The sequence below is a fragment of the Arachis hypogaea genome, chromosome 3, assembly GCF_003086295.3.
Source record: "Arachis hypogaea cultivar Tifrunner chromosome 3, arahy.Tifrunner.gnm2.J5K5, whole genome shotgun sequence".
NCBI classification, from domain to species: Eukaryota; Viridiplantae; Streptophyta; class Magnoliopsida; order Fabales; family Fabaceae; genus Arachis; species Arachis hypogaea.
The window spans coordinates 14,274,799-14,294,009 of NC_092038.1; the positions used below are offsets into that span (position 1 = coordinate 14,274,799).

Here is a 19,211-nt window from a genome sequence, read left to right on the forward strand (position 1 = left end):
TATATATATATATATATATATATATATATATATAATAACTAAATTTTTGTTTTTGGTGCACATACATTTTTGAAATCTAATTGTTAATTATATGTTCTCTAAACTTTCTCTACAAAGAAGAGACCATTAATCAAATAGTAATTTAGAACACTAGAGGTTAATTAAGCTAGCTGCTCTCTTAATTAGCTTGAATCCTACCTCTAAATATACAGAATTATTTAATTACTCTAATATAATGACCTCAATTACTAAAGTAAATTCCCGGATATCCTACTATATAATTTGTCTGTATCTTTGTCATCCTCTAAATATTAATGTATTTAAAATACATGAATGATTAGGATTATACAACTGTATGTGTTGTTCACCAACTCCCATAATTTGTGTGTTATGTTCTCATTTCTTATCCTAATGTGTCCACCATGTGTATCAACAGGAAGCTAAGTTAATTTAATCCAAACAAGCGATGTCTCAACTGTGTGATATGATATTGAAGGTCCATTGGCACATTAGAGAAGTATCAGTAGTCAACTCTCTATTTCCCTTAATTAAAAGCCAAATTAAATTAAATTAATTTGTTGTTAGAACATGCACATCAAATCCTCCAAAGCACATACATTAACCACCGCAAGAAACTCTACTAAACATTATATAAAATTTGAAGCTATATATATACAACGTCCAAAAAAGAACGTGATATGGCAAGTTTGATTATTAAACAAATTAAGGGTGAATTATTATTCGTTGTAACTTGTAAATTATAGCTTGGACGTGTAACGAAGGGTTTAGAAACCCATATACTACTTGTTGGAATTTTCAACTTAATGATCCTATAATAGAAAAAGGACATGCTGCCTAATTATTACACACCAAATTATTTTATGCACACAAATTATATATGTTTTTTTTTAATTACATTTGGTCATGCATATCACTGATATTATGTGACTTTATTTATAATAAAAAATAACAAATATAAAGATTAAATCATGTATATCTGTACTAACCATTTATGAAATGACTAAATTTGTTTAATAATGTATAATTATGCCATAAAAAATACTGCAAAAAAATTCATATAAAATATGATTGAGTAATAGAATTAAAAAAAAAAAAGAAGGTTACTCTGGCTTATAATTTATATATTATTGGACAGTTAAGATTATTATTATTATTATTACTTGAAAAGATTGATGAAGTAACATGAGGCATTACCTTAGCACATGTGAGATAGCTAGCAGAATAATAGACCATTTCAAAATTCCATTCAATATGTGAAGAGTTAAGAGCACTATATATATAAACCAGTGGAGAGGGAACTTGCAAGAAACAACTTAATTAAAACAGAACAATAATCTTCCGTTTATTAAATATCTATCTTTATAGTTACATTGCCATCAAGTACACGAAAATGGGAAGTCATAGCTACATGAAGGTTTGGATCGTTTGCCTAATAGCATTAATTGGAGCAACACATGCTGAATTGGAACTTGGTTTCTATTCCAAAAGTTGCCCAAATGCAGAGAAAATAATTTCGGACTATGTTAATGAGCATATCCATAAGGTTCCATCACTTGCAGCACCACTCTTAAGAGTTCACTTCCATGATTGTTTTGTAAGGGTATGTATGAACTTTCTTCATCTATCATTGTTTGAATAATGCATGCATTAATATAATGTAGCGGGTTGTGTTCAGGGGTGTGATGGATCAGTGCTTGTGGCGTCAACAAAGAACAATCAAGCTGAAAAGGAAGCACCTCCAAACCTTACTCTAAGAGGGTTTGATTTCATTGAAGACTTGAAGAGCGTTCTTGAAGCTGAATGCCCTGGAGTTGTCTCTTGTGCTGATATTGTTGCTTTAACTGCCAGAGACTCTATTAGTGCTATTGTAAGTCCTTTTTCATTCTATACCATTTTCTTTGTACCTATATTTATCAGTGTTAGATGCCAGCCACTTTTGTGATTTTTAGCCATCAAGTAATCATCAATAATGATTTTAATGATGTAAGATTGGTGTGAGATTTTATCCAATAACTCACTTTTTTTTACTAATTACATGCTGACCAGAATTTAATAAAGTTGTTGATCTAAACTTTTTCTTATCAAAATTTTAAACACATAAATCAATACAGTTTGTATCACATCTTTTCAGAATTTGTCTATATGAATTAGTAAAATTTATTTATTAAGGATAATTTAGTATTTGTATCGATCAAATAATAATAAAAAATATTAAAAATTACTGGCTCTCAAAAATTTCACATTATATATTTTAGAGTAATATTAGGAATCAGCATTTTTAATCAACTTTATTCTAAATTCTAAATTTGGATAATATTTGGCTAATTAAAAGTTAGTTTTGTGTAAGCAATAAATATATGAAGATATAACCTGGAAGCATTGATGCAGGGGGGACCTTATTGGAATGTTCCAACAGGAAGAAGGGATGGGCTGATCTCTACTGGAGCCTTGACCTTACAATTCCTTCCAGCTCCATTTCACAACCTCACCACACTCATTGCACGCTTTCGCCAAGTTGGACTCGATATCAAAGATCTTGTCGTGCTCTCTGGTAATTCATGCAAAATCCAATTTTTTCATCATTTTTTGCGTTATCATGCATAAATTAAATTGCCAAAGTAGTAGTTTTTAATCTTTTCACATTAAAAAGAACCCTGGACAAAATATTATAGTTAGAAATTTAAAAGATCAAGATTCAACGATTTTTTTGGTGACTCGATTCAACAAATTATAATAAAATAATATCTTTATACATAAAAATTGATATTGGCTTAATCAATTTATTGTTTAATCGGTTTTTACACGATCAAATTCTTAAATTCAATAAACCTAAATAAATTATTAGTTTTTTTTCATAATTTATTAAACTGACTATTTCAGTCTGATTCTCCTAAATCCTAATTATGGTATTGGAATATCGTCTTAGTTCACTTTAATAAAAAAAATAGTTAACAAAAAAATCAGTCAAAGAATAGGTATAATCAATAAAAATTAATAAAATAATTGAGCCGATTAAAAACTTGATTTACTTAAAAAATCTTTTTCCAAATATAATTTTTTATATTTCTAATTTTAAAATTCGAAAAATTATAGTATTAGAAATTTTTTTTTATAACAGACCTCTTATTTTTCAATTAGTTTGCTACCCTTTTAATTAGTTTTCTAGTAGAACTACAGTTTTGCTAAGAAACCAACTAAGAGGATAACCAACTAGAACCAACAAATTAAAAAATAAGAGGTATGTTATTAAAAAAAAAAAACCCTTTCACCATCCTAGTCTTTCCAATTTCAAAACTAAAGATACAAAAAATCCTAAAGTTTTTCAAAAAATCTTGTGTTGTATGTGGGTACAAATAATAGTTCCCTAATTTTGTCAGGTGCTCACACCATTGGCATTGGGCACTGCTCAACAATCGCAACACGACTTTACAACTTCACCGGAAACGGCGACGCTGACCCAACGTTAGACCCCAACTACGTTCAAAATCTCAAGACTACCAAGTGCAAGAGCATCGCAGACCAAACAACTTTGGTTGAAATGGACCCTGGAAGCCGCAACTCCTTTGATCTCGGCTATTATAAGCAGGTTCTAAAGAGAAGGGGTTTGTTCCAATCTGATTCTGCTTTGTTGGATAGCGTTGCCACCAGGGACATTATCAACCATGAGCTTACTTCTACTGACACCTTCTTTAGGGACTTTGCTCTTTCAATGGAGAAGATGGGAAGGATTGGTGTCCTTACTGGGACACAAGGAGAGATCAGAAAGATATGTTCAAGAATCAATTAAAAAAAAAAATTTAACTATTACAAGTTTCATATGTCTAAAAAAATAAACGTTAATGGTTATAAGTGACAAATACCTTACATTTTATTTAGAGAATATATTTTTTAGAGATATGAGACTTGTAATATAAAAAAAAAAGTATCTTATCATAATTTATACATTTCACTGTCTATCAAAGTTTGATAAACCGTGAAAGAATGGTTTATTTTTGTTGCAAACATTGTGTTGCAACAAGTGCAACAGAATAATTATTGGTAAAACATGCTTGATTTGTATGGTATTCTTTCCTCTTCAACACTGTTTCTTTCTTTTTTTGGGGTTTGGTTATCTATTCTAAGGCATCTATGCAAGTGGTATCATCAAATATATAGTATAAGATATATACTATACGGTTTGGGATTTGTGTATATTTCTTTTATGGATGTATGTTGTGGACTTGTGGGTATATGTTTGGTTGATATATTTGATAGTTTTTTTTTTTTCTAATAGGTTTGATGGAAAAATAATTTTCTTGTGGTAATAATAAGAAGCAAATTTGAGAGGGAAAATAATTTGCTGTTACTTAGAGCCCCTCATGCTGAAAAGTTATTTTTTAGTGAGTCAAATCATCTGTTCAGTTATTTTATCTGATTTCTCTCCTCATAAAATCATTGTTACTGTCTCGTAATGTTATTATTTTATTTTTTTTAAATTAGTAACATAAAGTTAAATCTTAAAGTGATTTTTAATATTCACGAAATATATTAATTTCGTTCTTGACTTACCACTTATATTTTTTATGTTTTTGAGATTAAAAAAATGCATTTAATTAGTTCCTTACTTCATTTTCGGTCAATTTTGTTACTTCATTTTCGGTCGATTTCGTTGCTATTAATAGTAACATGATAGTGACATGGCAAATGAGTACCACGCTAGGCAACATAAAATGTTATCGTATTAATTTTGGCGCTAAATTTTTCAAAAATGATATTATTTCATGAAAAAGAGAGTTAAAACATTGAAACTCCAGAGCAAAATAATATCTTCATCTTCTTCTCAACTAAAACATTTTGTGCTCGAAATCTTGGAGTCTGTGAGTGCTCCTTAGGGTTTATTTGGTGAAGCGATTTGGGTTTTTTGAGTTCATTGATATTCTATTCATCATTGCCATTAGTGATTAAAATCGTTGAGGAAAATGAACAAAATTTTTTTGTAAAATCTACTGACATAATGGTAAGTGTGTAGCAGATAAAATTAATTTTTTTCATCTTTTTCAATTTAAAGGTATATGTTATTGTGGTTGTTAGTTCGGTGTTTTGTATAGGTTGATGAAAATATTTTAGAAGTAGATTATTAGCTAGAGTTTTTGTGTCTTGTGTGGGTAAGGAATTTTTAGTATGTTCTGTTTTAATTACTAGTATGTATGTAGCAAAGTTAAGAATTGACATAAAAGAACTCAATAATAACTTTTATAGAAAAACTCACATTGTAATTGAAACAGATGGATATTTATTTTAGACCACCGGAGCACGGGATGTTAAAAAAGAGAGAAGCAACAAGATAAATTGCTATTATAATTAGGATTAAAAAGAAAGATAAGAGATCAAATTGAGTCAAAAGAGTTTCAATTGTTAGCTTATTTAACTACTATACATTCTAGAGTGTGACAAGTCATTGACAATGGAAACGAAATTAGTCAAAAATAAAGTAAAGGATTAAGTAAACGAAATTAGACAAAAATAAAGTAAAAGACTAACTAAGTACTTTTTTTTTAATCTCGAGAACATAAAGAATTTAATTAATGAGAAATAAAATTAGTATATTTCATGAATCTCAAAGACTATTTTAAAATTTAACTCAAGTAAGATGATATATCACTATTTTATAATTAAAAAAAAGTAAAATAGATGATAGTAAGGGCAATTTACATAAATAAATTGTTTGCCCTTTAAATTTACGCAATTGCATTCTTTTAAACATGAAGACACAAATATATTGTTTCATATATCTATAGAAATCGCTACTGGCAGTAGTAGTGATGGTTTCAGTGGCTAAGAGAAGGGGGGTTGAATCTTAGCCCCCTTTTTTGCTTGCTAACACTTTCTGGTCTTTGAGGAGACTTTTCTGTTTTTGTCTCGTCCCTAGCCACGAGACTTTTATTTTTGTCTTGTCACTTGGCACGGGATATTTTTTATTTTAACTCCTGTGTAGTAGAAATAGAAATAGAGTAGTAGAGAAAGAAAATTACACCCAGATATATCCTGGTTCAGCTGCTAAGTGCAATGCAGCCTACATCCAGTATCCATCACAACAATGATGGAATTTTACTATAATCAACCTGATTACAAACTATAAAGTGCTAACCTAACTTACAAGGGGATTCCCACAGAATCATGAAACACAACATAGATGAACAAAGGAACTCTAAGGACATCTATGGCTTTTTTCTTTTGATTTTGCACTCTCTTCCTTTTTCCGCTCTATGACTTTTTCATACAAATCTCACTGTTTTCCTTTTTCCATGAGACTCAAGACATGACAAAATTAAAACAAAAAAATTACAAAACAGAATACATTAAAGGAGAAGAAAATCTGTAAGCTTAGGTAGCTATGAGAATCATGTGCCTTGCACTCTCACTGCTTACTTCTAACTCCTTAAATCAAACCGTGACTGTTCACCCATTTTATAGAGAGGAGAAGCCTTCACAGTTGAAACAAAAACCAAGCTTAACTTCTTTTCCTTCACACAAAACCGGTTCGGCCAAAGAGAGAGAGTAGGTAACCCATGCAAAATCCAACATGCAAATACCTCTAGTTCTTCCTTGGTCATCACTCTTCATCAATCCGAGCTCTCCATCCTTGGCTTGCTCTCCAAGATGGATTTCTGGCCCTTGATGCTTCATGATGATGATGACTTCATCTGCTCCAATCTCTGCCTCTTCCATCACTTTGTCACTCTAGCTACTTCCTGTGGTGGTTGAGCAGAATCAGAGACAAGCCATGCCTCCAAAGATCTCCTCATTGCTGGCCGAATCTCCTTCTTTCTTTTTGGTATGAAGAGCTCGAGATTACCTCAGCAAATCTTACCATTTTTGGTGAAAATCTCAGCCACAACATACTTTTATTTTGATATGTTTTCTTGCCATCATCATGATGGTCTTGAGACGTGCTTTTCCTTTCTTTTGGTAGCTCATTTTGCTTCTATAGTTTCTTGGGTATTGACCGAAAGAAAGAAAGAAATGAGAGAGAAGATGGAGTTTGAAAGGAAAGCAATTAAATGAAATAGAATAAATTAATTGTAATGAGTTGCTTTTCCTCTATACTGAGTAGCATGCTTCTTCAATCCAATCAATCATGTCAATCACACTTTTCTCTCTCATAGTTCCCATGCATGTATTAGCTTTACTTAATAAAGTTTTGAATTCCACTTCCTGATGAGTAAAGGAGTTCCGTTGGAAGCAATGGAACTTTGCTTTCTATGCTTAGTGGATTCGGATCATGCATTGGGTCTTGTAGCATCAATATTAATTTGGGCTTGTAACAATAATAGCTTCAATTTAGCCCAATTAATATCACAACAATTCAGCCACATAGTATAAGAAACATGAAGCAAGGCTAATTGTTAGTTTTGATTTGGGCTTGCAACCTTTCTTTTATTTTTCGGCCCAATTATAAAACTTGCAACACAAAATTATTAATTAACATATGTTAAATGAAAATCAAATTAATAATTTTGTAATTAATTATTTTAACAATGTTTGTTCATCATCAAAATAAATCTGAGTTTTCCAAACTCATCAAGTAGTTTACATAAACACGTAATCCGCTATAGCCAGCCGCAGATTACATGCAAATGGGGAAACACAGAAATCGCTAGAGGCTATCGCGATTTTTGTTTATTGATGCTTGGCCATAAACCATGATAAACTCCATTTTTAGGGTTTATCTTGGGCTTAATTTAGTGGGTTTTATACATTATTCTCACACTTATTCATTGAATTCGCATATTTTACATTTTCCTTCCTAATTTTGTGCTTTGATTGGAAACATGCTTCTTTGGCTTTAAATTTTCTAATTTTAATCCTCTCTCATTACCATTCGATGTCGTGATATGTTTATAGAGTGTTTTCAGGGTTTATAGGGGGCAAGAATGGCTTAGAGGATGGAAAGGAAGCATGCAAAAGTGGAAGGAACACAAGAAAATGAAGTTTTGAGAAGCTGGCAGCGACGCGCACGCGTGGACGACGCGTACGCGTGACTGGCGCAGAAGATGAGCAACGCGTACGCGTAGACAACGTGTACGCGTGACTAGGATTTTGTCAAGCGATGCATACGCGTAGGCGATGCGTACGCGTGACAAAGCGTCACATGCTGCATATATCAGAAAACGCTGGTGGCAATTTCTGGGCTCTTTTTTGGCGCAATTCCAAACCCGAGAACACAGATTAGAGGCTGCAGAGTGGGAGAATCAAGGACACAATTTCTCCTTATACATAATTTTAGGTTTTAGTCTTTTAGATGTAGTTTTCTAAAGAGAGAGGCTCTCTCCTCTCTCTAGGTTTTAGGGCTTTTAGGTTTATTTCTTCTCAATTTTAGAATTCTACCTTGCTTCAATTTAGGTTTCTTCTACTTTAATTGTTCTATTACTTTAGTTATCTATCTCTCATTGTGATTCCCTTGTTTTGCTAATTTAGTTTATGAACTCTTCATGTTAGATTCAATTTCCTTTTTAATGCAATTTGAGGTATTTCATGTTTATTGCTTCTCTCTTCATTTATGTTATTGATTCCATGCAATTGTTGATTTTAGAATTTATCATCTCTTATTAATTCTCTATGCTTTTATTTTGTGCCTTCCAAGTGTTTGATAAAATGTTTGGTTGGATTTTAATTTAGATTTTCATGCTCTTGCTTGGGATTGATTATTTAGAGACTCTTGAGTTATTAAAAGTCTTTTGTTGATTGGTAATTGAGACTTGTTGGTTGGCTTAGACTTCACTAAATCTAGTCTTTGATTAGGACTTGTGAACTTAAGTTGATTTTGCTCACTTGACTTTCCTTCATTGTTAGAGGTTAACTAAGTGAGAGTATAAGGCAATTACCATCACAATTGATTATGATAACGAGGACATGACTTCTAATTCTCAATCCTAGTTAAGAGTTTTCTTAGTTATTAATTTAATTTCTTGCCATTTTATTTCCTTGTTCCTTATTTCAAAAACCCAAAAAGATACTTTTCCATAACCAATAGTAAAAGCACTTTCTTGCAATTCCTTGAGAGATGACACGAGGTTTAATACTTCGGTTAATTTTATTTGGTTTGCTTAAGTGACAAACATATTAAATTTGATTGAGGTTGAATTGTCAGTTTAGAACTATACTTGCAACGCAATTATTTTTGTGAAATTCTTTACTGACGATTTTTCCACCATCAAACTGCTATTGGCAGTAGCAGTTTATGTGTATAGGGACACGTGCGTAAACCACTGGAGGCTATAGCAGTTTGCGTGGAGAGTGAATGCCTATATAAACCGTTGAAGGCAGCCGCAGATTACTCATTTGGAGTCATTTTGAGGTTGTTTAGAGAGAGAAAATTCTAGAGAGAGGTCAGAGCAAGTTGAGATCGGGTCCGAGGTATCTGAGTGCCGACCTCCAGCTGGATATCACGGCAGACGAACAGAGCTTGTACCGACTGAACGGTGTTGCCCATATTGCCGGTTCCATTGATGACAAGGTCAGTTATATTTTATTTTTTTTAGCATTAGCATTTGTTAATTAGAAAAATGGTATGTAAGGTAGAGAAACTAGAATTTATAGTTTAATCCTTATAATTTGAAATTAGACTTTGCATGTTAGGATGTAGAATGTAGTAGAGCTGTACATACGAATTGGTTTGGGTAGCAATTTTTGTTTCCTTAATTTCCAACTATGATTAATTAACTGAATTTATTTCCCTTTAATCAATCTTATTCCTTGTGTTATTGTTTTTTTTTGAAATTCTTATTGTTTATGCTCATATGAGTCCCTTTTTTTATTATTTGTCTGTTTTTTAGTTTTTCCAATTTTTTCTTTTTAATTTGCACCTGACTACTAGGGATAGTACAATTTGGACCATAACGAGCCTGCAGGTAGCCCGTTGGATACTTGGTTCACCATGGGAGAGACGCCCCAGTCTGCATTTAGGTTAGACCGTCCGGTTGATGACGTTGCACAGGAGGCGGCCCGACCGACTAGAGTCAGGCGTCCTCGTCGACGTGGGACAGGATCTCATCTGCTTGGTCCTTTTGATGCCGTCACCCAGAATGATGGTGATGATTAGTCTGTTGTGTTGTATTTTTATTTTACGTATGTGATTTATCTACTTGTTAGTGAATTTATGTTTACATATTATGGATGACTGTTATATGGGATCTTCATCTACTAGTATATGGCTAATGATATATTTATATTGATGACTATATGAAAATTTGTATAATGGAAGTCGATTTTTCTTGATTCGCTGAATTGATTTAGTTTTGAGTACATTAATACAAAATAGCAAGGTGATAATGAACTACTTGAATTAAAGGAAAGTATTACATGATAATAAGGACCAACACTAAACTGATAACAATTAAACTGCACATAACCTAATACAAAGTCACTAAACTATCTAAACCTATATGCCGCTAGTAGAACCTCGCTGAGGGCAACCCCTTCGGGTGTGTCCGGGCTGCCTGCATAGGCCATACCGTTTCGATCGACTAGTGTCAGCTACGTCTATGTTGTTGCGGATGCGGGTGGACCGTGGTCGTCCTTCTCTTGCCCGTCTCATGTTCGGGTCAAGGATGACAGTCAGACGGTCATATGGGGGCCAAAGCCCCTCTAGAATACAAGGTGCAAAGGATATCTGGTAGACCTTGAATACCTCAGACATGCTGTAGACTTCATCGACGTAGGTGGCCCAATCTAGTTGTAACTGCGCACAGCATGGAATGGCATGGCAACAGGGATAGTGCAGTGCCTGGAAGTATCCACAATTGCAGGTGCGATCCCTTAGGGAAACCCAGTAGCTACCAAACAAGAATTTTTCTGTGGGGGTAGTCTCTGCCATAGTATACTCAGCTTGATGCCTGCCGAACACGGTCACCGTGAAGCACCTCGAATCCCTCAAGTTTCGCTCAATGGCCTTAACAAGTGCCTGGAAAAACCAGTGCTCGGACCCTAACTGTGCCTCTGCCGTCTGCCCCTAGATAACAAACAACTCAGCTAGCCGTAGATAGGTTGACTTCACCAAGGATGTCACCGGTAGATTTATTGTGCCCTTCAAAATAGAGTTCACGCACTCAGATATGTTGGTTGTCATGTGACCATATCATCTCCTCCCATCCTTGTGCTGTGTCCACCTCTCATACTCCATCCTGTTTGCCCAATCACACATGGTCGGGTTCTCTGTTAACTAAAAAACGGATAAATAATAAAAAAGGGACTCATAAAAACAATAAGAATTCCAAAAGAAAACCAATAACACAAGGAATAAGATTGATTAAAGGGAAATAAATTCAGTTAATTAATCATAGTTGGAAATTAAAGAAACAAAAATTGCTACCTAAACCGATTCGTATGTACAGCTCTACTACATTCTACATCCTAACATGCAAAGCCTAATTTCAAACTATAAGGATTAAAACTATGAATTCTAGTTCCTCTCCCTTACATACCAATTTTCTAATTAACAAATGGTAACACTAAATATATATATATATATATATATAACTGACCTCGTCACCAATGGCACCGGCAATATGGGCAACACCGTTCAGTCGGTACAAGCTCTGTTCGTCTGCCATGATATCCAGCTGGAGGTCGGCACTCAGATACCTCGGACCCGCTCTCAACTTGCTCTGACATCTCTCTAGAATTTTCTCTCTCTAAACAACTTTAAAATGACTCCAAATGAGTAATCCGCGGCTGCCTTCTACGGTTTATATGGGCATTCACTCTCTATGTAAACCGCTATAGCCTCCAGTGGTTTACGCACGTGTCCCTATACACATAAACCGCTACTGCCAATAGCGGTTTATGGCCAAGCATCAATACACAGAAATCGCGACAGCCTCTAGCGGTTTCTGTGTTCCCCCATTTGTATATAATCCGCGGCTGGCTATAGCGGATTATGTGTTTACGTAAATTGCTATTGGCAGTAGTAGTTTCTATAGATATATGAAATAATGTATTTGTGTCTTCATATTTAAAAGAATGTAATTGCATAAATTTAAAAGACAAACAATTTATTTATGTAAATTGCCCTGATAATAATATATCGATCCACGTAGTACAAATCGTTAAAATTAAGATACTATAATAATATTAACTAATTTTATGTTTATTTTTGTATTAGTTATTTTTAAAATTTAATATTTGATTGTTTTTAAAATAAGTAAAGATATATATTCTAAATTTTAATTTTAGATTTTTAATTATTTTATATTTTTATTCATATAGGATTAATTTGATCGGTTCAACTAATAACTCATAAATTGAACAAATAAACTAATAGTTTGATCTATTGAATTTTGATAACTATAAAAAATAGTATTATTCTGACTGGTTTTAGAAATCGTGTTAAGCTAAAACTAAAAAAATATTTTAAAAATTTTAGTGTACACATAATATTTTTAAAATGTAACATATGAATAAATTATGCATATAAATTAATTTCTCTCTAATATTATGCCTTTGTTCTGAATGGTTTTATATTATATCTCTGTCATGTTTTACTTTATGTAAATTATTCTGAGATGTAGTGATTTATTTCTTACCAGTATAAATTATCTTAAATAGCAATTATTTAGTATAGCTCGTGAATAAGTAAATTATTCTACTTCAGAATGATTAGTAGAAAAGTAAGACTTAATAAATAGAAAAAATTTAACTTATGGTATATTTAAAAGTTTTAATAAATGACCATTTATAAAATTTGTTATTATTATTAGGGTTTTTTGACACAAATTATTATTAGGGTTTTTAATTTTGAAAATTTTGTAAGAAAAAATAAATAAAAAAAGATAAAAATAGATTGGACGAGTAGCAGGAAGTTTAAGACTTTAAGTCCAGCCCACGCAACAAAAAGGGCAAAATTTTTTGTGAACCCACAGGAGAGCCGCCACAAACTCAAATGCTCATAAACCCTAATTTGTATCTCCTCACTCCCCTTCCTTCCCTATATAATCCAACCCAATTGCACTTTCTTTCTACCACCCTGCTTTCGCAGCGATCCAAATGTCTCTTTAGGGTTTCTTCACCACGCTTTACCGTGTCGGATCCTGAATTCTCACAAAGGTTGCATCTTTACGAGTTGGGCGTTCTGTTTTCTTCGTTGTTTTATGTTGTTTTTCGTCATTATTTTCATCTCTCCCAATTAAAGTTGTGGTAATTTTGGTTCCGTGCTGTGACGAAGCAATTTTTTGGACTAGAGTTTCTGATCTGGGATTCTTCACCCCGGAATTTGATTATTAACCCTTGGCTGTCTGAGCACACTTCAAATTATTTCAAAATTTTAGGGTTTAATGTCTGCTCTATTTTCTCAATACTACCGTTTCAAATTTTCTACAAATTCCGTTTTTGATGAACTGGTTTGAGAAAATTTTTGGCTTATGATGAAAATATAATTATCTTAGCGGATTTCAGTGAGATTTCATATCAATGATCTGATTGTTACACACACTGAAGCCTTTGATTTGTTTCAATATCAAATTTTTCACTTAATATTATTATTATTATTTTCCGAAGTAGTTTCAATTAATTTCAAATTTGGTTAAGTGCAGTGACGAGATGAAAACACTGGATGTGTTTTTTGAGCAGTGGACGTTACCGTCAGGTTTCGCCGTGAGCTTAATTTTTAAAAACGACTTCTCCTTCTTCTGAGCACTATAGTTATTGATGAAATTTGTATAGCAATAACAATTCAAGTGATTTTGGGAATTTGTATGAATGTGAATGTTTCTTTGTTTATGGAATTCTCTCTGGTGTTTATAATGTGATATTTGGTTATTTACTATTAAGAGTTAGATTGCGTCCATTACCAATTCCAAGGGATTTTATGTTCCTCTTGGTATAATGGCTCGGACGCCATATTTATGTTGTGGTCATCCTGATTGGTGGTTTTCTTATTCCGTACCATTTTATCCTGGAAACGCCACATACATTCCTGTTTCAAGAATTATATTATACAAACGATAGAGTTTATCTGAACTAGTATGAGATATACCAGCATGTACCCATGGACACTAATAATCTATTAATCTTCAAACGATATAGTTGATTAGTTATTTGGGACTCAAATCACACGGATTCATAAATACTATTTAGAAAAACCCAAAAAATATTTAAAAACATAAAAAAGTAAAAAACATTAAACTCAATATAATCTAAATTCAAAGTCTCTTATGTTTCATAACAAAAGTGAACTCAGAAAGCTTCTTCTGAACCCCAGTTTTATTGTCCCAAAACTATGGTGTTGCATCATTCCACATTTCTACTCCCACCTCCGTTTGGAATTGGGATAGTGACGTATATATCACCGTGGCGACAGAATTAATGTTTTCCCAAATCACAACGATAAGATTTATGGAGGGATAATTACATCAGTTCACAAGGTTCAATCAAAGGACTCATCAAAAGTTGAAAGCCATAGTTGGAAACTCTTGCAATGGGGGACTAGGAGCTGAGTTTTATTCTTCATTGTTTCCTTGGGAATGGAATTGATTTCAAAGAAAGGATGTTCAAATATTCAAGGGCCGCTCATTTCATCACAATTATTAGGGACAATAGTTTTGGGAAAATTAAGACTGAATGGATGAGAAAGTATGAGTTGGATGATTCTGACCGAGAGAATATGAAGGAAGGACTAAAGCAAGCGTTGCAGATTCTAATAGTGATGGGTGCAGTGGAGCTAGGCACAAGTGATGACCATAGGATCAAATGTGAAGCCAAGAGTGTAAAGGAATTGAGGGAGTTTGTGGAATCAGTATATGTCTCATGAAGAGAAATGGAGTGTATATAGTTCTACGAAGCAGAGAGACACATGACACGAACGGAACGAACACATCAATTCTAAAAAATTGTGGGACATGGGAATATATTTATTTAGTATTTAATTTAATATAAATAAAAGTCTAATCTAACTTAATATTAATAATTTTTAATATCTAAAAAATAAGTAATAATATTAAAAAAATCTAAAAAGATATTATTATTAATATTTTTAAATTAAATAAAATTTTTTAAATCTTATAAAGTGAATTTTTTTTGTGAGTGTCCTTCTTGATTCATTTGGTATCAATTTTTTATATTTCAACTACTACAATTGAGAAATTTTTTTCAACTATGAATGTTGTGAAGAATAACTCAGAAACAAAATAAAAGATGAATTTCTTACTAATTGTCTTTTAATTATATTAAAAAGAAAATTTCTTACAAACAAAAGAAGACTTTAGTAGAAGGTTGGACTTCAAGTTCTCGACAAAGAAGCTGGAATATCTTTAAGAAGGCCCAAGAATTCGGGTGAAGTTGAAAAAGAGCAACGTTACAAGCCAAAGAATATTTGATTCAAAATCGGTAAAAGGGAGTGAAACGTCTAATTTTAAGAAAAAGCAATCATAGACGTAAAAGAAAGCACATTCTGAGTTATCTAGAGGAGGAAAACATATTCTCTCTTTGGGATCGGGCACTACTAGCTCGTAATTTCTCTCATCCTCTTTGTTCTCACAAATTTTATGGTGTCTACGGAACTCTTCACAATATTGCTTATCAACTACAGAGACACAAAAAAACAGAGGTATCTACCCAATTTAGGAGACTAGGAGGAACTTTAGTCGACATATTGAGAACAACATAGCACGACATAAAAGCTATACTTACAAATGCAAAATAAAGAGATCGTCACTTAAAGAGTTCGGACGATGTCTAAAACAGATAGGGCAAAAACAAACAAAACACATCAAGATGGTTTCAAATCCCTTCTACATACAAAAAGCGTCAAAAATGGTGTCTTTCCTATGCTATCAGTAACGACATCATTACATAGTAGCAGCACCATTGGGGGCAATACGACAACGAACCAAAAAACGGTTACAAATATAGTTCCACAAAACTTAGAAAATCCTCTAGATAACCAACAGTAATTCAATCAACATAAATTATTTAGGTTCAATCAACAAAAGTGGTTTCAAAAATTTTTTTCAGATTAAACAGCGGTAGTCAACGACTTTCCCAAAGAAAAGTTTTAAAGAAAACAACTACGACCGCCACCAAAATCCAAGAATCAACAAAACAAAGAAGCCTATTGCTAGCATGACTGTTTGAAAGCCATTCAAGACAGTTACAAGACAAATAGAACACAAAGCTACTGATAAATAGAAGCACTAACCTTGAATTTTCGAAGAAGGAGGGGCACATCAAATGACAAAACCACGTAAGTTCCTCTCCATAATAACAAGCTAAAACCTTCAGAAGATCCGAGACGAAGAAATCTTGGAAGCAAGAGCAATTGAAAAGCGACAAGGGAAGAGAGAGAATCCTCACAGTAATAAAGAAAAATAAAAGGTTCTTTGCAAAGAAAAAAAGATGAAAGATTTTCAAAAATGTGAAAAAGAAGAAGAGGAAGAGTCAAAGTGCTTTTATAAAAGTAAAGGGGAAAAAGGAATTTTTTAAACCCTTCTTAAAAACATGCGCGAATTCCAAGGAAATTGCCGCGCAACGTTCGCTCCCTCATTTAAGGAGGCAACGTTCAAATTTTCAGAAACACTAAATGCTCGAGTGACCTAATATAAAGCTCGGACGCACGTAGAGGCACTGTTCATACTCTGACCTAACGGATAAAGACAGGCCCAATAAGTAGAAAAGGTCCGACCCAGAGAGGGGGCCTTTGACCTATACCCGGCCTCTTTAAAGGGGCCGGACACTGTGAAAGGAGCCCAGCTCTACTTGCCCATGCAAGTAACTACCTCCACAAATCTCTCCCACTATTTCTATCTTTCCTAAAAGATAGATCTCAATAGCTCCCAAGATAAAGAGAACGGTCATCCACCAATAAAGGTGGAACTACTCATATAAAGGTGGTTATGGAATCTACTATAAGTACACTAACACCCTCAAGTATAATTTACGTTCTGATCTATTAAAAACCTGCCTAAAGCCCTTGCTGACTTAAGCATCGGAGTCTCTTGCAGGTACCACGCCCCACCTCCTCACGAGAAACTCGGACGGTGCACCTCGGCACCAACCAAGTCGGGCGCTGCCTCACAATGGATCTATACCTCACGTTCAAGCTCAAATCAATGTTTAAGGTAACGCTCAGAATAGAGAGTTTCCATAATGTGAGAGTAAAAGGGATGTTGTAGTGAGAAAAAGAGACATGTTCATGAATCAGAAGCACCCTTTTTCCATCATATGCATATTTGACACCCATCTTAAGCCACCTACAAATCACCGGTGACAAGTAACTCCCATTATTTTGTCCTAAATTGACAAAAACATTCTTAACTTTCTCTCAAACATTTCAATTGTGCCCTTTCTTTTAATGAAAAATCATCAATTTCCCTCACCGAATGAACTTATAAATAAAACGGGCTTGGTGATTTTGTCTTAGAAAAAGTTTTTTTCTCATAACCCACGAATACACCAGTTAATTTTTTTAGATATTGATCAAATTTTGGTGTAATATTCAATTATTGGATTTTACGGTATTTTTTAAAATTTTGGGGTGGGACAATTCGCAAGGAGCATATTGTACTTTTAATATTTAAATATACGAATAAAGTACCAATCCGGTCCCTGTCCAATTTTGCGAATGACAACATGACTCTTGACAAAAAAATGGTCTACTTTGGCCCCTAACCTTGTGCTCCGTCTGCCAACGCGGTCCTTCTGTGACTTTCTTCATCAAGGAGTGATGAAACTTGCTGATGTGTCTCGTTAAGTTGTTTAGGTGGAGGGTTAAGGTGGTAAGGTAGAGGCTAGAGACCCACTTAGATTGTTAAAAAGAAAAAGGATCTATCTATCCTTTTCATGTAAGTATAAACTATGCATTTTGCTCTTTCGGAAGACTCTTATTCAATGAGTCTGGTCATCTCTCTCACTTTTCTTCATGTTTGGAACCCTAAACCACCATGAGTAGTAGTAGAGAGAGTGAAAGTGGAAGAGATGGAGTGAACGATGAAGGTAGGAGTGTCTCCATGACTCCACCTTGTCCACTTGGTTTAGGCACTACAGATCCACTAGGAGCATTATACATAATGTTGGTGGGAAGTTGTGTGTTGTGTGGAGTAGGAGGCCTTAAATAAGAGTCAACGGTGGGAGATTTTGATACACCACTCTTGTAAGGACATAATTCTAATTGTGAAAAAGAGTACAACCTCTACTTAGGGAGAAAATTGTGAAAGTGAAATTGCATACTTCTGTGTGATTAGTGTCCTTCTCTTTGGAGCTAATTTAGATAGTTTCTTCTTCTATTTTTTTGCCTTTGTCTAGAATTACAAAGAACACACAATTCATATATTTAATGAAAGATTATAAATATATATGTGAAATATATCTTTTGAAGATTGCTCACCACTGGATAGTTCCTGTAGAGTTGGCATTCTGACTGCTTCCTTATATTTTTTGAACCTGTATAAACGATTATTCAAAAATAATTTATTAAATACCTAGCTATTTTATTTACAAACAATTAAACCCTGACCAACACAAAATATAACACTTAAACCCCTAACTATTTTTTGAATAGGACGAACCAAACTTTGAAGCGACAATACCTTTGTGGTGTTGGTAGAGTTCACTGATGCAAACTTTTTTTTGCTAGCTCTTCTTTCCTTCTTGGTCATAGCCTTCCAATTAGGATATTAATGGGATTGTAGCAAGTCTTATAGTAATGGCCTTTTTTTACCACACTTGTTACAGATCATTTCAAATATCTTCTTGGCCTTATTAGAATGCATTTCTCCCTCAACAAGATCAATTCTTCTATTCATTTTTGGATGATGAAAAGGTTTTTTTAATTGGAAAAGAAACTGACTTATAAGTGAATCATTTGGTATCTAATAGTTTTTATTAGGGTCAAGTACTATTTTTATCCCTAAGATTTGGGGTGAAAATCAAATTCATCCCCGACCTTTTTTTGTTATTAAAATCATCCTGAACGTTACAAAATGTTATAAAATCGTCATTTTTTATTTTATTTTACCAAATTACCCTTATCAATTAATAAAAATTGATCTTGGCGGCCCTTATCCAGTGCCTGATCTTGGCTTCAAGTTGCTCCCATTCTAGCCGTTGAACGTCGCCTATGCTCAGCTTCTCGATCCCAAGCCTCTGGAAACTAGTGTCCACGGCGGACTTCCTCACGCTGCCGTACACCTGAATACACTAGCCAGATGAGATCATCCTCT

At 33.7% G+C, this 19,211-nt stretch overlaps 1 protein-coding gene, 1 long non-coding RNA gene and 4 other non-coding genes across 6 annotated transcripts; all 6 read left to right on the forward strand.

The window, feature by feature from the left end:
* The first annotated feature begins 1,277 nt into the window (after nucleotides 1-1,277).
* LOC112789622 (peroxidase 39) lies at nucleotides 1,278-4,425 on the forward strand. Its single transcript, XM_025831587.3, has 4 exons — nucleotides 1,278-1,621; nucleotides 1,697-1,888; nucleotides 2,410-2,572; nucleotides 3,399-4,425. Exons 1-4 carry the CDS (start codon nucleotides 1,412-1,414, stop codon nucleotides 3,806-3,808), a joined length of 975 nt encoding a protein of 324 aa, XP_025687372.1. The 5' UTR covers nucleotides 1,278-1,411; the 3' UTR covers nucleotides 3,809-4,425.
* Nucleotides 4,426-12,918: 8,493 nt separating this feature from the next.
* LOC112789623 (uncharacterized) lies at nucleotides 12,919-13,781 on the forward strand. The gene is made up of 2 exons (XR_003196324.3): nucleotides 12,919-13,104; nucleotides 13,590-13,781. It is a non-coding gene; the product is annotated as an uncharacterized lncRNA (long non-coding RNA).
* Nucleotides 13,205-13,304, forward strand: LOC112793566 (small nucleolar RNA Z157/R69/R10). Its single transcript, XR_003198259.1, has one exon. It is a non-coding gene; the product is annotated as a small nucleolar RNA Z157/R69/R10 (small nucleolar RNA).
* Nucleotides 13,413-13,497, forward strand: LOC112793570 (small nucleolar RNA R11/Z151). The gene has a single exon (XR_003198264.1). It is a non-coding gene; the product is annotated as a small nucleolar RNA R11/Z151 (small nucleolar RNA).
* LOC112793571 (small nucleolar RNA Z152/R70/R12) lies at nucleotides 13,583-13,694 on the forward strand. Its single transcript, XR_003198265.1, has one exon. It is a non-coding gene; the product is annotated as a small nucleolar RNA Z152/R70/R12 (small nucleolar RNA).
* Nucleotides 13,782-13,845: 64 nt separating the features above from the next.
* Nucleotides 13,846-13,972, forward strand: LOC112793579 (small nucleolar RNA snoR80). Its single transcript, XR_003198275.1, has one exon. It is a non-coding gene; the product is annotated as a small nucleolar RNA snoR80 (small nucleolar RNA).
* Nucleotides 13,973-19,211: the final 5,239 nt, after the last annotated feature.

Bases quoted from the DNA above. Each gene is read 5' to 3' on its own strand.
- LOC112789622 (XM_025831587.3), top strand. From the start codon at position 1,412: ATGGGAAGTCATAGCTACATGAAGGTTTGGATCGTTTGCCTAATAGCA. The intron at 1,622-1,696 runs GTATGTATGAAC...GGTTGTGTTCAG, and splicing joins TCCATGATTGTTTTGTAAGG to GGGTGTGATGGATCAGTGCT. The intron at 1,889-2,409 runs GTAAGTCCTTTT...GCATTGATGCAG, and splicing joins GAGACTCTATTAGTGCTATT to GGGGGACCTTATTGGAATGT.